This window comes from Meriones unguiculatus, assembly GCF_030254825.1.
Source record: "Meriones unguiculatus strain TT.TT164.6M chromosome 13 unlocalized genomic scaffold, Bangor_MerUng_6.1 Chr13_unordered_Scaffold_40, whole genome shotgun sequence".
NCBI lineage: Eukaryota > Metazoa > Chordata > Mammalia > Rodentia > Muridae > Meriones > Meriones unguiculatus.
Genome location: NW_026843649.1, coordinates 1071863 through 1091741, shown reverse-complemented (window position 1 = coordinate 1091741; position 19879 = coordinate 1071863). Strand labels below are relative to the sequence as shown.

General features: G+C 44.5%; 2 protein-coding genes and 1 pseudogene across 7 annotated transcripts in view; 1 reads left to right on the top strand and 2 right to left on the bottom strand.

Annotated features, from left to right (window-relative positions):
- Positions 1 to 19879, bottom strand: part of LOC110540592 (vomeronasal type-2 receptor 116-like) — a 317214-nt gene that overhangs the window by 234310 nt on the left and 63025 nt on the right.
- LOC132651157 (zinc finger protein 394-like) lies at positions 2748 to 4123 on the bottom strand (annotated as a pseudogene).
- LOC110540087 (zinc finger protein 431-like) overlaps positions 4143 to 19879 on the top strand; it is a 42326-nt gene continuing 26589 nt past the window's right edge. The window contains exons 1-2 of one of the 6 annotated variants that reach the window (XM_060376432.1): positions 4143 to 4500; positions 5662 to 5873. In XM_060376432.1, the coding sequence (XP_060232415.1) occupies positions 5757 to 5873 (117 nt within the window). In that variant the 5' untranslated portion in view covers positions 4143 to 4500; positions 5662 to 5756. The other 5 variants (XM_060376431.1, XM_060376436.1, XM_060376433.1 and 2 more) reach the window with 5 other exon arrangements.

The window sequence follows — 19879 nt, the reverse complement described above, 5'->3', positions numbered from 1 at the left end:
GCCAAGCCAGAGGAGGACATTGTAGCCAGTCCTGATGAGACCTGATAGACTAGGGTCATATGGAAGGGGGGGGGGGACTTCCCCTAGCAGTGGACTGGGGGAGGAGCAGGGAGGAGATGAGGGAGGAAGGGATGACGGGAAGGGAGGGTGGCAGGGATGATGGGGAGGGAGGAAGGGATGATGGGGAGGGAGGGAGGATTGGTGGGGAGAAAGGGAGGGATGACAGGGAGGGAAGGAGAGATGATGGGAGGAATGACAGGGGGAGGGAGGGAGCTACAGCTGGGTTACAAATAAACTATAGTTAATATAAAAAATAGAAATTTAATTTAAAAACAAAACAAAATGCAAACAACCAAAAAACAAAATAAAAGCTTGACACCAGCAAAGCTGTCGCAGAGCACAGTTCTGCCATGGTGACCCTTTCATAAGAGAACTAGTAGAGTCAGCACGGGGAGGACCACATCCATACCGTCCACGCCACTGCATCCTCACAGGGTGGCCAGGAGGAGGCCATAACCCAGGCACATTCCTAGTTTGCCCATGGGAGGGCAAGTGCCAAGCTGCCTGAAAGCGGACTCTGGGCTTCTTCCCTTGCCACCGAGCCACCTTCACCGCAGTCTGGTGAAAAAGCACCATTCAGACTCTTCCTGAAGACCTGGGGTGGCACGAAGGCAGGAGAAAGATGGCCCCTGTCCTGTTTGGGGTGGTGTCAGGGGAAGGAGCTGAGGGTGTGCATGTGCTGGGTGGTGGCAGCAGCTTCAGCTCTGGTTTTCTGGGACAAAGACCAGGCTGGCCTTGAACTTCTGAGCCTCCTGCTTCTGCATCCTGGGCCACCACGCTCTGTCTCATCTCCCTGGGGGCTGGTGGGGACCACAGATGTGAGGAGACATTCAGGCATCTGAGGTGCCATCCTCCCAGCTCCCAGACATCATCTTCATGAGGGCGGCTTGGACCAGGCCTGCTGTCTACAAGTGCTGCCGGAAGGGCGGCCGTGGGTTACTGACCCCCAGTGAGACCCAGCTGCTCTATCCTGGGAGCTGTATACACTCCCCCTAGCTGCAGTGCTCTAGGTTACTGTGTCCAGAGTGACTGTGGCCAGCTGTATACACTTCCCCCAGCTGCCAAGGAGAGTCAGCATGTCCAGATCGGTAGCTGTCCACCCTTCCCCTCGCTGCTGTGTAGGGCCAGCATGTACAGATCGTTAACTGTACCCCCCAACCCTCCCCTCAGCCAGGCGAGGACTCACTGAACACTCTTGGAGGTGTCAGCCACAGACACTGTGCTGTCGCAGGCGGCTCCCACTGGCCGAGCAGCTGACACTGTGCACCCAGCCACCAGTGCAGCTGCTTTAGTGCTGGGTTTACAGGCGTGCAGCACCTACCGGGCTTCTGCAGTGCTGGGGGAAGGTAACCAGCTCAGCAAGTTCTCTACCTGCTGAGCCACATCTCAGCCCCAGCTCCTTTTCTAAACGAAGAAGCTCTCTTTATCACCCAGCTGCTCACATGGTACTGTACTTTGCAAATAAAGGAGCCCAAAGGGTACCTGGCAGTGCTGAGCAATAGGCAGTGCCCATTTATCCTCACCTGGATTTGAAGTCACATGACCCTGCAGCCAGCAAAATGTTGTTGGAGTGCCAGCCCAACCTGAGGACTGTGGAGCGAATCAGCTTCTTAATGTGCTTGCTCACCCACCTAAGGAAGGAGAAAACCAAGTTTACACTGTCTTCACAGACAAAAACAGCATCATTTGCCAAGACGCCCCATAAACCCCCTCCAAATAAAACTGATCTATATGTTTATAAAAACCATTTCAATTCTGAAATCTACTAGCAACGTTAGCTACATTTACAGAGATAAGTCATATAGGCACTTTTAATGTTGTAAGGCTGCCCTTTGACTTAGGCTTGAGTATTTTCATGGGCTCCCTACAGTTCACAGGTGCTCCTGCTGAAGGCTGGCTTGCTCTCTGTCAGGGAAGAGCTTCCTATACAGAGTTCAGGCTGGCCTCTGATTTGCTGTGAACCCCACACTGCTCTTAAAGTCAAGCTAGAATTACAGGCCTGTGCACCACACTGGCCTGAGGGGCTGACGTACAGCTCATGTTTAGGGACTACATTTGCGACCACAGTAAGGTCCAGTCCACTAACAACCTCTCTGCAAACACATAGAGTCAACTGCTCCAAGGCAGTCAGGAGGAAATGCTTCCTACATGAATTAAGAAGAGTGGGGAGCTGGAAAAGGAAGGATGGAGATGAAGGGATGAAGGAGGAGGTAGAGGGAGAAAGAAAGGGAAGGGGGATTAGCATGGCTCACCAGGTGTTTTCAGACTCAAAGTAGCAGACTGAGGAGATGAGCCAGCCTCCACTCCCCACAGCAAACTTGTTATCCAAAGAGGACTACTTCACAAAAGTGGCACAGTTGATCCTGAGCAAGGGCAGGGGTGGTGGCAACCTCAAGGTTGTCACTTTTCCAAAGCCCCTCCTCCTTGGCCCTGCAGAGGACTTATGAGGTGGCCGTGCACCTGGCTCTCCACTTCTCCAAAGCCCTTCCTCCTTGGGTGCACAAGGGACGCAAGAGGTGGCTGTGTGCCCTGACTCTCCTGGAGCACCCTGGGGCTGTGGCGGTGGCAGAACAGCATCTTTAGGTGGTTTCTCTTCCCTTTCGAAGTCCATCCCCAGGGGGACGGGGGGCGCGCCTTGTACCCAGGCCTGCGCAGGCTTGGTCTCCTCCTTGTAGTCCTCCTACTGCTTTGGGATCAGGTTAGGTTTCAGGCAGCTTGGTTCTCCAGGCCTGAAACGGGAGAATGTGAGCAGAGAGAGAATGGGCCCAGCCCGGGACTCCAATGTCAGTGTTAGGACCCAAGGTCTCGGTGGGGTCAGGGGGTCAATCTATAAGAACTGTTACCCTGAGCGCTTAGGGAGAGGGAGGTGGGGGGGGGATGGGAACTGGGGGATACTGGGAAGAAGAGGGGTTCCAGAGGCAGGACAGGAACTGGGGTATTCTGGGAAGGACGCTTTATCACAGCATCCAGGAGGAGACCCTGGCTCACCAGAGCCATGCGGACCTCAGGGCGTCAGAGAGGAGCCTCACTCACCCGGCACGGTCGTGCTCCCTTAATCCTCCGCGCTCTCTTTGCACGAGCCGTTCTGGGGATCCACGGCCAGCTGCTGCCATTCTCCCTGGGTTGGACATTCAGCCTCGGCCTTGAAAGTCGGGGTGCCCTGGAGGGGCGCAAGACCTCAGTTAGTACTCGCTTTCTCTGCTGAGTAGCAAGGAGCTGGTGAGCCGAATGGCAGGGTAACAAAGCGACCCACGTCACCTCGACTGGACTCAGGGACCCCTGAAACACGGCTTCGGGACTAGCCTGAACTAGGCAGCATCTCCCGGCAGCTTTGACTAGGCTGAATGTGCGGAATGGAGACAAGAGGAGCGCCAGTGTCCACCTCCTCCTCACTGCTAATCGGGAAACAAGGGGACCAGCTACAACCCTGCTGCACCTTCCTGGGCCTAGACTGTGGATCTTGTTCAACCCTGACACCCCAAAGTGCGCCCTTCCCTCTCGGAGCTCTTGACACAGCGGTGGGAAGACTCATTCGCCTGCGGTCTCGGGGTTTGGGGGGTCCTCACCTGCGGGGAGGCCGGGTGCAGGGCGCGCGCCCAGGCCCCTGCCTACTCCCCGCTCTCGGGGGGCAGGTGGCGCACGGGGTCCTGCAGCCGGCGCGCGAGGAGGCTGAGGAACTGCTCGAGGACCAGCAGCTCCAGCATCCGCTCCTCGGAGCGCCGCTCGGGCCGCAGCCAGCGGCGGCACAGCTCCCGCCGGCGGCTCAGCGCCTCCTCCGGGCTGGACACGTCCCCGGAGCGCAGCCGCCAGAAGCGTCTCCGGGAGGTTTCGGGGTCCCGCCAGTCCCCGGGATCCTTCTCTTCCTCCTCCGCTTCTGCTTTCAACGCCAACACGACCGCGCAGGCCACCGCCATCGCAGCCTCCGGGGCCACGAGACCCCGATGAGATTCCCGGAAAGCGGGGCGCGCGGCCACCGTTTCCCCCAAAACATGGCCACGACAGCTCACGACCCCGGCCAGCGCGCCAGCGGGAGAGAAAAAAAAAAACCAGGCCGGAAGTGCGTCATCAACCCACGCCTACTCCGGACAGAGACATACAAAAGCCGGGACCGTCGTGGGTCTCTCCATGCGCATCTCCGCCTCGCAGCGTTTATAATGCTGGAAACAGCGCGCATGAGATTCTGGGATTTGTAGGCGACTCAGGGTCCACGGTCCAGGCAACGGACAGGAAAGGAATCAAACTCGGGACTACGAGCAATCCCCGAATGCATTGCGCCACGTGGACGCCATTTTTGTAGTTCTCCGATACAATCCCGGAAGTCCTTGCTCCGAAGCCATGTTTGTAGTTCTCAGGCTGGTGGGTCTCTGAGGCGATGTATCTTGGACCATTGGGACTTCCGTGACCAGCAAGAGCTCCGAAGTGAGAAACGAAGGGATAAAGGTCTGTTTGTAAGTAGAGGGTTTGTGTTTACAGCCCAGGCCAGGGAGATGGTAGGGCGGCCTCGGTGCCTCCGAGCCCGGAAGTCTCTGTTCTCTGCGGGGCGGATCTGGAAGCGAAGCCATAAGGGGCGGGACTTCCGCCAGCGACGCGCTGCTACCCGGAACGGTTTTCCCAGGTCCGCAATCTTCTTATCTCAAGCAGTTATGAATTCATAGTCCTGCTCACACGTGGGGTGGAGGCGGGGAGGAAGGGGAGTAGGAGGGATTTGGGGGTTCCCTGCCTCCTTCCCTTGTCCACCCCTGGCCTTCCATCCATCCATCCGCCTGGAGTCCCTGAGCGGCTCGTGTGTGGAGCAGAACCGCAGGCAGGGTGTTGGCGGGACGAGAACACAGTCCTCTGCTCCCTCCAGGCCTGCATGCTTCCTGGGGGAGATGGGTGCACCCCGCCCGGGGTGAGGCTGTGCACGACCTTGTATTGGTTGTTCTGGCGCCCTCTGCTGGCCTGCGGGTGCACGAGCAGGGAGGATCCTATAAATAATTTTTAGGGGGCTGGGGGTTGAGTAGGTAAGGTGCACTGGGCTTAGTTGTTAGGGTGCTGGGGACTCAGTACAAAAGGATCTGTCCACCTCTGCTGGGCTGAGGGCATATACTTATGGGCAAAGAGAAAAAAGAGGTGGAGGAGGAAGAAGAGGGAAGGAAGGAGAGAGAGAAGAAAGAAAAGGAAGGAAAGAACGAAAGAAATCTGTGTGGCTTTGCAGAAAAACAACAGCTAATTAAAACTTGGGTACTATTTGGTGTTGATTTCCTGAATTTGAACCAACATACACAGGTAAAAGTGCAGGTATTCTGTACTCACATAAGTAACTGAAGTTTTTCCACATGGTAAATAAATTATTTTCTACCAGAAGGAAGGTGTAGAACATGGCAAACCAATACATTTTATTTTGAGTCCCTATCAAATAGGAATGACTTGATGAACTTTTTCAGAGGAAGCTTCTCATATTCGAAAACAAGAGCTATCCCTGGCTTAATGAACTATCTCTAGTCTTCTACAGCCTCCCACTACCCAGGAGATTTTTACTTCCATAAATTCTGGATTGACAGGTTTGATTGCTCATCTCCTGCTATGCTATATATCATGACACATACCCAATTTCTATAGAGATTAAACCAGAAGAAAATGATGTGGTGACCGTTTCTGAGCCCAGCTATTCGATACGGAATGCAGTGTATGCAGTGTCCCATGCCCTCCATAAAATGCTGCTGAGCAAAATTGAAATGGGACCTAAAGAAGACAGAAACATGGACTGGCTTCTTCCATGCCAGGTAAGCCTCACTCATAAGCAAGGGAAGCATCAGGATTTTATATTATTGGTAAGTAATTACTATCCTCAAACCAATAAAACATTTTCATCTTATAGTTGCAAGTACAAATTAAAATAGAAAAAGGTTCTGTCAAAGTGTATGTGTATATATCTTACATGATTTGGATACTGAAAGCACTCATTTGAAGACAAATTTGAATGTCTTTCAACAAATGTTTTCCTAATGTGAGATGAAATTCTGTAAGATACAATTGAAAATAGTGTAAAAATATATCAAGTTCCAAAATTTTTATCATTTCATGGAATATGTCCAATGTCATAAGATACAGATTAGGGCATCATATCCAAGCAACCATTTCACCTAAAATACAATCTGTATTTATGACAAAAGACCATAAGAAGATTCTTTTGTGGACAATAAATAGCCTGTCTTTGAGTCAGCAGTAACAGAAAAGTAATTGCTTTCGCAGATGATTTAGTATTAATAAGGTAAGATCAATGTGAAACAAAAATCATGGTCCCATTAATAAATTTTAGAACATAGACAGTGCTCATGGGCCTGGACCATATCTCAGTGTGTTAGTGATAAATGTAATGTATGGGTTTTAAACCAACAAGGTTTAATATAGGACTCACTTACACTTATAAGCCTTGGAGATTAACTTCAAATAGGATGTCAAGATGATTGTTGAACAAGTCAATTGAACTTTTCATTCAGTTGATAGGTAAATAAAAGATAAAATGTGAATGTTTGTATACTATATAATTAGTATTATGGGAATCAATAATATTTGACATTAATATTAACATAGTCTGTAATCATGGCTTCCAGTCATAATGTATTAGGTAAGTGAGTAAGTCTCTTGTACGAATAACTGAGTACCTGTATAGAAGTTCTTTATAACATGAGCTATTAATTAGTTAACACAATATTAGGTTGTGTTATTAATTTTCAGAAATTGATTTTTTTGTAATCAAGATAATACTGCTGGTGTCTTAACAAAATATGGAAGTTTTTTTCCTTTTCCCTTATGTGAACTACTTTGAGGAGTATTGTAGTGAGTTATTTGCGACTCTTGTAGAATTCATGCTGAATCTCTAGACCTAGGCTGTTCTTTTCTCTTTTCTCTTTTTTTTTTTTTGAGAGATTTTTAAATTACCATTTCTATCTTGGTTATTATGTATCTGTTTTAATAATTTATTTCATCTTGATTTAATGTTAGATTTTATACATCTAGAAGTCTACCCATTAAATGTTTTTGCATTTAATGCTTAGTTGAATGAAGACTTTTAAAATATGAACCAATGATTCGCTGCTTTCCTCAGTGCATGTTGTAGTGTCTGTTAGATCAGGATTGATGCAGTTGACATGGACTTAAAAGAGAGCAGACAGGCATTTCCAAAAGCAGGATTTTTCTCTCAGACAGAACACTGATATGGTAGTCTATTGAGAGGGGAAGTGGAGATTCTGTGCTGTAGTACCAGAGGATGGAGGTCTTAAGTAGCTTGATGGGGAGAAGAACACACCGTGGGGGTTCAGTGTATAAATTTCTGGCCTTAGTCCTGCCTGTCTGTAGGTGCGTGGGTTTATTTCTGGGTATCTGTTTCAATTCCATTGATCCACAAGTCTTTTTCTCTGCCAGTACTATGGCGTTATTATTACTCTTGCTCTATAGTATAGCTTTAGATCAGGGATGGAGATAACTTCAGAAGTTCTTTATCATACTGGTTGTTTTAACTATTCAATTTTTTTTAATATGATGTTGAGAATTGTTCTTTCAAGGTCTGTAAGGAATAGTGTTGATGTTTTGATGGGAATTGCATTAATCTCTAGATTTCTTTTGGTAGGATGACCATTTTTGCTATTATGCTTACTGATCCATAAGCATGGAAAATCTTTCCATCTTCTCATATCTTCTTCAATTTCTTTCTTCAGAGACTTGAAGTTTTTTTTTTTTTTTCATACAGATCTTTCCCTTTCTTGGTAAGAGTTAAACCGATGTACTTTATATTATTTGTGAATATTGGAACGTTGTTGTTGCCCCAATTTCTTTCTCAGCTCATTTGTCTTTTGTATACGGGAAGACTTCAGAATTTTTTGAGTTAATTTTATATCCAGCAATTTTGCTGAAGGTGTTTTTCAGGTATAGGAGAGCTCTGGTAGAATTTGTGGGTCTACTCATGTATACTATCATATCATCTGTGAATAGTGATACTTTGACTTCTTCCTTTCTGATTTGTATCCCCTTGATCTCATTTACTGCTCTAGCATGGACATGATGGATGATATCTTTAATGTGTTCTTGTATTTGGTTTGCAAGTATTTTGTTGAGTATTTTTGCATGTTCATAAAAGAGATGGGTCTGAAGTTCTCTTTTTTTGGGTCTTTGTGGGTTTTAGGTATCAAGGTGACTGTGGCTTGCTTTCTTATTTGGGAAGGGAGATTTGTGATGACTAATTCTGTTTCCTTGGGAGATATAGTACTATTCAATCCATTTATCTGATCTTGATTTAATTTTGGAAGATGGAATCTATCAAGAAAATTGTCCATTTCATTTAGATTTTCATATTTTATGCCATATAGGCTTTTATAGCAAGACCTAATGATTGTTTGCATTTCCTCAGTGTCTGTTGTTAGGTCTCCCCTTTCAATTCTGATTTTTCATTTCTGATTTCCACTATGAACAAATTGCTTATACCTAATATGGCACAACATTAGTCAATAAATATAAAAACAACATAAATGATAAATGATGTATAAACAAAAATCACATGAACATCTTAATAGCGTCTACAAAAAAAAACAACAAAATCTTTGAAAAAATCCAAATACCTTTATCATAAAAGTTTCAAAAGTTGTAAGGCTAGAGGCAAAACCTCTCAACACAATAAAGCTATAGGTGAGAAACCTGCATCCAAAATCATCACTAATGGAGCAAAGGTTTAGGCTAGTTTATTTAGGTCAGAAGCTTGTCATCTATGTTCACCACCCCCACTCCTTTTCAGTATTGTGCTCCAAGTGTTAGTTTAGGCAATAAAGAAAAATAAGTAAAAGAATATCAATAGGGAAAGTAGAATTCAAACTATCACGTTGTAGGTGTTGTTTAATATTTACTATTGATATACCTTCTGGTAAAGCTTGCTGTTAATCCTAAACAGCTGTATACACAAATCACCACACAAAGACTGGGCTCATTTAGTTAACCTAGAACACAATGTAGGGCAATAGTTACTGCATCCTAAACCTCCAAACCCTCATAGTTTCCTAACATTTAGATTCCCCACATTATACTTGCTTTTTGTGAAATATTATATCCAGTCCATCTTCACGTAGTTCCAGGATCTCTCTCTCCTGCTTCTTTCTCCTAGCTTTCCTCTCACACCTCTCTTCTTGCTCATTTGCTGCCCTCTGGCTCCTTGTCCCGACCCAAGGGACTTCAACGGGGTTCCTAAAGAAAGGAGGGTGGAAGGAATGGGGGAGGGGAGGAACAAGAGACACAGGAAAAAAATGTCAATTTCCTTCAGATTTTCCAATTTTATTAAATATAGTCTTTTGAAATAAGACCTAACAATTATTTGGATTTCCACAGGGTCTATTGTTACGTCCCCCTTTTCATTTCTGATTTTGGTTATTTGGATACTGTCTATCTTTTTCTTATGGCTAGAAGTTTGTCTATCTTGTTGATTTTCTCAAAAAAACAAAGTAAAAAACAAACAGCTCTTAGTTACAATGATTCTTTGTATTGTTGCCTTTGTTTCTACATCATTGGTTTTAGCATTGAAAAATAGCTGCAGTTTACTTAGCCCCAGCATGAAAACACAGAACAAATATCTCTCTGTATTTTTTAAAATCTCTCAATTCTTAATATTCTTGGCACCCTTTCACCTGTGGGAAAGTTTGTTTACTCCCTGCAGGTTGAATAATGGACTGTACAGCTATCTGTCTTGATTCCAAGAGGAAGAGGGAAAGTGCCTACTGTGTACTGGAAGACAGAAGGTAGGCAAGGAGAGGATAGGCACAGATCATGATGAAATACAAATCTCTGCAGATATGGAAAAAGACTGAAATGGAAGCCTGGACCAAGAATCACTGTACTTTTTCATTTCAGTACACTGTAACCCTAAGGGAGGTGCTCATGTCACTCAAGACTCACTGTCCAATCAGAACCCTCCTTCCCTTCAGTCACAGGAAGAGGCAGGTTCTTCCCACCACCTTGCTGCAGTTCTGTAGCTGAGAAGAGGTTAAAGGTTGGTATGATCTGGTCTGAGCACAGCTGCTGTGTGCTGTGATGGGATTTCAGGCTAGGTCCAAAGTTGCAATATGGTGAGTGTGCAGCTGCTTCCCCCAACCTGGTGGAGGAAGTGACTAAACAGCCGGACCTGCTGTGGTGTGTCCTTCCTGGGGCTGGGTGGGAACCTACAGCCAGAAGCAGCTACAGAGAGATCCCTTGTCATAGCCATGACTACAGCAGGGGCATCCGGGAGAGCCATTTCTTGTCACCTCTCTCAATCCTAGTCTCCTCAGGAGGACGGAGTGGACAGGGTCGAGCTGGTCACCATCTGGGGTGGACGTGTGTGTAAACAAACCAGGTCACAGGGTCACGCCTGGGGAGGGTCAGACACAAGTCTTTGGGGAAAAATAATGAAATGAAATAAAAATAAAAATTAAAAAGTAGAGGACAAAAAATGGGGAAAGCAATGTAATATACTTTAATTAAAATGTATAAAAATACATTTTAAATTAAAATGTAGCTAGGGAGATAGTTTAGCAGTTAAGAACAATGGATATTGGTACAGAAGATACAGTTTCCATCTCCAGAAACCACATGGTAGCTAACCATTTGCTCTAATTCCAGTCCATGCCATCTCCTGCAATCTTCTAGCTTCTGTTGTTACTGAACATAGACACATGGAGGCAAACACCCATGTATATGAAATAAAAATAACGCTTAAAATTGTAGTAATCTCTACAGAGATATCACAGCAGTGAGACAGATAGCAGCCAGGGCTACTTAAAATGAACTCTTTCTGCTCCTGTATGAAAGTAGCTGCAGCATTCCTCAGAACCAACCATCTCATAGGCAAAAACAGGCTCATTGTGAAGTTAGACTAGTTCAACAAAGCTGTTCCTCTAAGAATAGTGTCCATGGTGCTGATAGGTGATTTCCTTGATGTTTTCTGAATTTGTATTCTCTATCTTTGTATGTATGAGAAAATGGCCTTGATACTTATATCTGTGAAATCATACAACATGATTGAAAGTACAGGCTGCATGCAAACGATTTTTAGTGTTCCTTATTTTCATCTAAGACCTTGTGGTACAAGATGAACATTACAGAAGCATTTCTGTCCATTACTTTTATATTTTATAAATGTTTCTGCATGACTTTGAGCTAAGATGCATTTAAATATCTCTCCTTATACACTATTACCATGTTAAGAAAAGGATTTAACTTAGCATGCTTTAAAGTAGGCAAACCTATATTTGAACTTATCCAGATTCCCTAAGTAAAACCCCAAAGCTTCCTTTGTTGAAGAAAATCATGCTTTAGAAAAGACTTCCATGTTCTCCTTGCCTGCGACAGGAAAAAAAAAAATCTTTCTCAGCTCTTCTGTTTTTTCTTCTGTTATGATGGCTCTTCTAGGCAGCCAAATTGACTATATGTCTGGAATTAACTAAAACCCAAACTGTTGGGAAAGTGGAAAAACTCTTTCTTCAATCTAGATTTTTGATGTGATAAAATCCACCTTTAATCTTGGCCACAGTCTCTGATGGTAACATATGATATTGGAGATGGTAGCTCTTTCTCTTTGTCTGCTGGCCCTACCTCTGGCTGGCAAGCTAATTTTTTTAAAACTGGCATTAAAGTCTACTTCTTAAGGAGTCTGGTATATACTGAAGACCAGCTGAGACATCCAGCCACACTGGCTGAACCATTACTGGCTTTTTTGTTTTGTTTTGTTTTTAAGCAAAAGATTTGATGTCACCAATAAAGATGCTGGAGTCAGATGCCTGGGTGAAAACTTACTAGCTCAGAAAGGCATAGAAAGCACCCAGCCTACCTTCCTACTCACCCTTGTTGACCTCTTGACCTATGGTTGAGTTTATTTAAGCCTGTTTTAATAAAGCGTTCATGGATTAAAGGTGTGGGCTTGCACTGAGGCATACCACAACTAGAGACAGATTTTTCCAGGACACCATCTCAGGGTTCACAGTATGATTAAATAATCTTTCAGCATGTGAGCCATTCTAATAAACCCACGTTCTACACATGTGCATTCATTCGATCAGTTCTGTTCATCTAGAGAATCTTTACTAATACAGATGTTTTGTTTTATTTTGGTTTTGTTTTGTTTCCCTTCCCATTTGGGAAGATGTGGCTGCTAAAGACAGTGTTCCACAGAGATTGTCATCTGTTAACTGCTTTTCTCCCAAGGTTTTCACAGGTACCAGGTGAAATATAGGTGCAATTATCTGAACCAAGCATGAAGCCACAAAAGAAAATTGTTGTTTCTTGAAATTTCTCTAATAGGGAGGTCCTCCTCTCCTTTCATCTGACCCAAGCCTATCAGGTCTCATCAGGACTGGCTGCATTGTTTTCCTCTGTAGCCTGGTCAGGCTGCTCTCCCCTTAGGGGTAGGTGATCAAAGAGCCAGCCACTGAGTACATGTCAGAGAGATACCCTGTTCCCCTTACTAGGAAACCCACTTGTATACTTAGTTGCCATGTGCAGGGGTTCTAAGTTATCTCCATGCATGGTCCTTGGTTGGAGTATCAGTCTCAAAAAAGACATAGAGGGGCATGGATGGAAATGAGGGAGCATGGGTGAGATTGGGAGGGAATGAGGAAGGGGCCTACAGCTGGGATACAAATTGAATAAACTTAATTAATATAAAAATAAAATTAAAAAAATCGTAACATTCAGAAATGAAATGTATGAGGAACACACAGTCCCAATCAAAATTCTGTTAGTAGATTTTATACTTTTTGCCAAGAGTGCATTTTGCATTTATTATAAAATACAATGCCTGTTGTTCTTTCAGAAGAGTATATAACTCCTGTGAGAGTCATTTATAAAATCTAACAAACTCCTCTGAAATACTTGTAAATAACTATAAATAACTTGACATTCCTTCAAAGATGAATATGATTTAGCCTAAGTTAAGAATCCTGCAATCATTTCATCAGTATTGTTTGATTGTACTAAATATGTTCTCTAGACATGTTAATCATCTCACAGGAATGGGCTTTTTGGAGTATGTGATTCCTACCTTTTATATTTTATATTATATACATATATGCATATTACTGCTAAAGCACTTAAACAGCATGCTAATTTAATAGAGAAGTCAGCTTAATTTGTATTTTGTTCCTTAATTATAAAATGTATGAATAATTAAAAACTTCTCCTTAATTGTTAATATTCTAGGACCCCTTCCATTTGTGGAACAGATGGGTAACTCCACTGCAGTTGAGTAATGGGCTGTGGAAGGTTGATCCACCAGGAAGAAGAAGCAGAACGCTGTGGGAGAGCTCAGGCATGTCCTGAGTTCTAGAGTTGGGGAGCCTAGGGCCCCTTCCCACATAGGGGAGCAGCAAGTGGCTGAGCAGCCAGAGTGGGAGGGCTGGGCGGTCCCGAGGCTGGGTGTGCAGGCAGACAGAGGCTATGGGAGAACAGGCCCTAGCACTGCTGAAATGCGAACCTCTGCAGATCTGGAGAAGGCGAGGGCACGGACTGGAAGCCAGGGTCAGGGACTAACTGGCTGTGTCCCTTCTGCACACTCTAACCCTAAGGGAGACACCCTAACCCTAAGGAAGGGGCTCCTGTCACTCAAGACTCTCTGTCCAATCAGGGCCTCTGTCCGGACCTGCCAGTCAAGAAAGGGGGCGTGTTCTTCCAGATACCTTTCTGCTGGTTCAGCTCCAGCTGCTGAACAGGCTCTTGTGGTTCCAGGTGAACCACGTGAGCAACCTCTTCTGTTGCTTGGGTGCTTGAGGGGAACTGAGGCAAGCTACAAAGTCGCAACATGGTGAGTTCAGGGAGGAGAAGGCAGCTGAGCAGCGGGAGCTGGTATGCGGGGTCTCTTCCGGGACTGGCTGGTGAGCAGCAGCCACTGGGGAGAGACCTTGTGGTCCTGGGTGCTCGCTGGACCCAGAGGTGGCATCTGAGTCACTTCACTGAGGGGGCCGCATCTATGCAGAGCGTTTGCAGCAGGGGTTTGTGTGCAGAATCATCCTTGTGGTGGCATGCCAAATTCGGAGTATTTCAGTTTCTCTTCAGTGTTCCAGTTTCTCTAATGTCTTCTACAGGTTCCGCTCTTAGCATTTAACCTTTAGGTGTAAGATCCATTCCGAAGTAGTTTTTTGGGGGTTGCAAACGGCATCTCGTGTGTTGGGTAGCACTCCAGTATTAAGCTGTGATGAGGAAGAGTAGAATTGATGTAAAGGATTTCCAATGCTTGGGAAATAGTAGGTGACACTAAATAGAATTTAGCCGCGGGGAGGACTGTCTCTAAATCACCCCACAGGTAAACAGTATGCTAACCAGGCCTGTTAGAGATTAGCATGCTAGCATACACATGTTGACCGGGCTTGTCCCGAAATTTGCCTCCCAACACTAGCAAAGGAGAGAGAGAACTCTGATTTACAACCAGCTATCAGGCCAATCCTCATATCAAAGAATAGACTTCTACCGAGCTGCTGAAGTCGATCTTACAGGGTCACAACCAACATTACAGCCTGTGGTGACATAAAGGTGTTAAAGTAACATTTATTCCCCTGATGTAATTGTCCTCCAGGAGCTTAGTGCCTTCATCTGCTAACCTAAGCCTAGTCCTGCAAGCTTCTAGCCTCCATACAATCAAATCTAGGCCTAGAATGTTTTCATCCTCCGAGACAATCATTTTGTCAGCATTGCTTGATTGTACTGAATATGTTTTCTAGACATGCTAATCATCTAGGAATGGGCTTCTTGGAGTATGTGATTCAAATGTTTTATATTTACATTATATATGTGTATATTACTGCTAAAGCATTTAAACACCATGGTAATTTAATAGAGAAGTCACCTAAATTTGTATTTTGTTCTTTAATTATAAAATGTATAAATAATTAAATTATCTTGTTAATATTCTAGGATCCCTTCCATTTGTGGGACGGATGGGTAACTTCACTGCAGTTGAGTTGGGCTATGGAAGCCTGATCCACCAGGAGGAAGAAGCAGAACTGCCTCCTGAGTGCTGTGGGGAAGCTTAGGCATGCCCTGAGATCTTGAGTTGGGGAGCCTAGGGTCCCCTCCCACAGAGGGGAGCAGCAAGTGGCTGAGCGGCCAGGTTGGGAGGGCTGGGCGGTCCCGAGGTTGGGTGTGTAGGCACTAGCGCTGATGAATTGCGAATCTCCGCAGATCTGGAGAAGGTGCTGCCCTGGACAGGAATCCAGGATCATGGACTAACAGGCTGTGTCCCTTCAGCACACTCTAACCCTAAGGTAGACAGCCTAAACCTAAGGAAGGGGTACATGTCACTCAAGTCTCTCTAGCCAATCAGGGCCTCCTGCCGGACCTGCCAGTCAATAGAGGGGTCGTGTCCTTCCGGATTCCTTTCTGTGGAGGAAAAGAATCCTGTCGCTGGGCCGGCTTTTTGGGTCCAGGTGAAGAGCTCTGAGCTCCACCGGCGCTGCTTGGGTGCTGCGAGGGGAACTGATGCAAGGTCCGAAGTCGCAACATGGTGAGTGCAGGGAGGAGAAGCCAGCTGAGCGGCGGGAGCTGGAAATTTGCCTCCCAACACTAGCAAAGGAGAGAGACAACTCTGATTTACAACCAGCTACCAGGCCGATCCTCATATCAAAGAACAGGCCTCTACCAAGCTGCTCAAGTCGATCTTACAGGGTCACAACCAACGTTACAGCCTGTGGTGACATAAAGGTGTTAACGTAACTTTTATTCCCCTGATGTAATTGTCCTCCAGGAGTTTAGTGCCTTCATCTGCTAAACTAGGCCTAGTACAGCAAAAAGATGTGTCTATATTCCATCCAGATCATATATATCTAGAAAGTCTTTGGATGTGATCTCTTGTCAGAGCAGCCATGTTTGTGTTCACAGCTGTCCTGATTAATGAAGGCATTCCATGAGGCCTTCACATAAGGGGAATGGCATAGTTCTTTCTCATTACCATTAACATTTTTGGCATAGCCAGTAACAGATTGGGACCTAGGCCTTGGGAGCTTTCACTAAGTTCTCCATGTATTGAGAATAAAATGGAGTTCCTTCTCAAAAGCCAGGAATATGTTTGAGAGAGCCCATAATGGTCTGAGTTCCAGGCCTTTGGGGAGGCATTGCTTCAGATCATGAGATCCCACCTCTTCCCACCACATGGGGCTGTGGTTGTCAATTCCAAGGCCACTGTAGGCTTGGTTAGTAATGTTCTTGAGAGACCCTGTGTTCCTCTTACTGCAGCTCTGTTTCATTAGACTCCTCGTGAATTTGTTTCTACTTATGATATTTTCTCCTGACATCACAGAAGTTAACCATTTCCTTCCATTTTCCCTGAAAGTAGTATACCAGATGCTATTCTTGAGAAGCTAACTTGGCCATGGACCTCTCAGAGGCTGAACCACCAACTAAATAGTATTCATGGGCTGGACATAGAACCCCTCCACATATGTAGCAGATGTGCAGCTTGGTCATCATGTAGCTCCCCTAACAGTTGGAGTCCTGGCTGTTTCTGACTCTGTGCCTGGGTTTGGATCACTTTCTTTCCACCTGGACTGACTTGCCTAGCTTCAGTGGGAAAGGGAACAGTTGGTTCCATTTAGACTTGATGCATCAGGGTATGTTGGTACTTAAGTGGGGAAGGGGATATATGCTTCTATGAGGATAGAGGTAGGGAGGGGTGGGGTGTGGGGATGAGACAGGGAGGAAAGGAGGATGGCATTTTCCATCTGGCTGTTAAGTGATTAAATAAATGAACTGAAGGACAAAAATGCTTACTTGGCTTAACACATAGCTTGTACAAGACCTCCCCATCCCAGGTTTTATTTTTTTTCAATGTTGCCTTTTCCTGTCTTCTCTTCTGGCATACTCAATTCAGGACCCTATCCCTGAAGAATGGCCTTCTGTTTGAGGGCACTGGTGTACTTCTGGAAATATTTTTACTGTGTAAATCTCCCATCTTTTTAAGTGGCTAGACTTATATGTCTCCAGTCCCCATTTAAATTGTTGAAAACATAACCTGAGGCCTTTACCTAAAAGTGAATTAAGGTTTACAAGATACATGTAATGCAAAATTCTGTCCTCAGCTGGCTCCTTTTGAGCATTGGCCAGAGCTGAATGTATGCTGTCATTAAATGTATGCTGTCATAATTAATCTTTTAATTGTGTTTGCAGTGATTTCTCCTGGGGAGGGGATATTAGTTCTAGAACAGTTACATCTTTAGCCTTGTAGATAAATGTTCCAAGGCAAGCTCTTCTGACTGAGGTCACCTTCATCCCACTCTGTTTTCCCCTAGGACAATGACCTTGCTTTCCTCTTGATTAAAATTTCTAAATTATTTAGTTAAACAGCTGTATCACAAAAGAGCTTTATACTTTGAGTTAGTAATAAACTGTCCATTGTAGTTACAGTGAAAGGATTTGCATGTGGAGCATGGTTTGTGTCTTCTGTTCAGAACAGGAAGAAAAATTTATTATGTTCAATTGCTGTGTGAATCAGGGTAGGCAATAGCTAGATCAAAGACTAAGGCAGGCAGCTGCAGGGGTCACCCTATGAAAAGGGACGTGATCCCTACAGGGTTAGTGATTTTTCAATTTCGAGCACCTATTAACTTTTGCATGTGAGTGAAAATGGACCAGATTGGTGGGTGTTCAATTTCGGTAGGTCAGATGGAGCCAGTGAATATTGAATTTCCAAGTAAGGTCTATCCTATGCATTTATTTACAGTCTTCATAGGGCTATGTCTGCTCAAAAATTTGAGACTCATCTATTGGTGGTAGCTTTGTATGTCAGGTTACCAATCTCAGCAGCTAACACTGAAGGTAGAATCAAGGTCAAAAAGTATATGATTAATGCTATTAGCTCTACCAGAGAAGGGCCCGCTTATGTTCAAAGTCAGTATACCTACGTAGTTTTTCAATTATATTTATCTTTCTAAAAAAGTCAATTGTTGGTATTACTTAGTAAGTTTTACTTTCATTATGCATCACTGCTCTAATCTCTTATTTCTTTCTCTTCTCCAACATTTACCAGTCATTAAGAATTTGATTCCTGGGACTGGAGAGATGGCTCAGTGGTTAAGAGCATTGTCTCCTCTTCTAAAGGACCCAGCTTCAATTCCCATCACTCATGTGACAGCTCACAGCTGGAATGCCAATTCCAAGCAATCTAACACCTTCACACTAATGCACAGAAAAAATTAAATATTTTTTAAAAAGAATTTTATTCCTAATTAAAAATGGATTTTTTTATTATTTTCTGTTTAGAGCAATGTCTCCCAAAATTCGGCCTTTCTTTATGCTATGTAGTTAAGACTTGTTTGAACCACCCAATCCTGCCTTTGTAGCCCAGTGTCTTGCAACTCATTTCAGGCTGGACCTTAACCCGGTAAGTGAAATGAAAAAGGGACCAGTGAATGAGGTTCCTCAAACATCCCATGGGTTTCATGGGGTGAGTAATTACAAATAAAGAGGCACCTATGTATAAATTGAATTCAGTGACCAACTTTGAAGCTGGTGTCATCACTGTAAAGAAAGGGATGGAAAAAAAAGGATGGTGAGAGCTTTTCTGCTTGAACAGAAATGTCAGTTACTCAATTTTAGATGATTAGGAAATGTCCAAACTGGCAATACTTGGAGTTCACAGACCAAGGCAATCAAGATTCTGGAAAAGCAGCTAAACTTATTTCTAGAAACCAAATTTCTGTAGTTATACTGATTCAACAAACACAGAAGACCTGGATAATCTGGTGTGGCCAAGCATAACTGGAATGTTATTATTCTAACAATGGCGCACCCCAAGGAAAAGGAGGGCATAATTCTTGGTGTGCTCTGCTACGCATGTCTAGTCCCAGAAAACTATCGGAGCATGAAGCCTGTTTTAACTTTTTACAACAAATTTTGGAGATTATAGTTAAATCATTTCAATCTCCTCATTCTTCCCTACTGTTAAGTCTCAAATGCTGGGACAAATGGCTGAGGTATCTATTTAACAAAGCAAAGCAGGCCCAGCTGCTGGTTCTCCCAGCATCCCTCTGTTTCTACCTGTGATTGGGTAATGGTTGGCATCCCCAGCCTTCTAGCCCAGGGGCTGAGCTCCACTTTCCCTGGATGGTCTTCCTTATATAATCCAACCATTTTGGTTACCTGGCCTTTTTTATCTATCATTTACTATCCTGGCCCCTTGGTCTGGCTTTCCCCTCTCCCTCCTTCCTTTCCTCATAAGGCTCACAGTCATGTCTCCTCTGGACTCTCCCAGATGTCCCTGCATCTGGCTGTGCTGTCCCTTTTATCTATAATAAACTTTCTACACTACCATATCTAGAATTATCTATGTCCTTTCCTTTTTATTTCTTGTTTTTTTTTTTTTCATTCATTAACCATTTACCACTCCTTACTTTCAAATATATGGTCACTTTTTGCTTTAATTGTTGTTGACTTTGACCTGTTTGGATTTGGGATTTCTCAGCTATGGGGTAGAGATATCTGCACTGAATGTTGTTTGTGTATTGGAATGTGCACACAAAGGACCCTGTGACTTTGAAGAGGAACTGTCTCCTTGTGTCTTGGAGACTGGAAAATTGTACTAAAATACAGATTTCTTAGAGTAGGGCTCTGTCTGCTCCTAAGGTCGAAGGGTCCATCTGGGAAAGACTCAGATGTCTGAGTTGCTTGATCTGATACCCCAGTTAAGTAGCTGTTACTGTCCTGAAGCTCAGCTAGATGGCCAAATGAAATGAGGAACTCTGGGAAGATCTACAAATCAGCAGCACCAGTGTGAGGTAGCTCATAGTCTTTCTCCAAGATTCTTCTCTGATGCATCTGAAGAGAACTGTGAGGGGTGCCC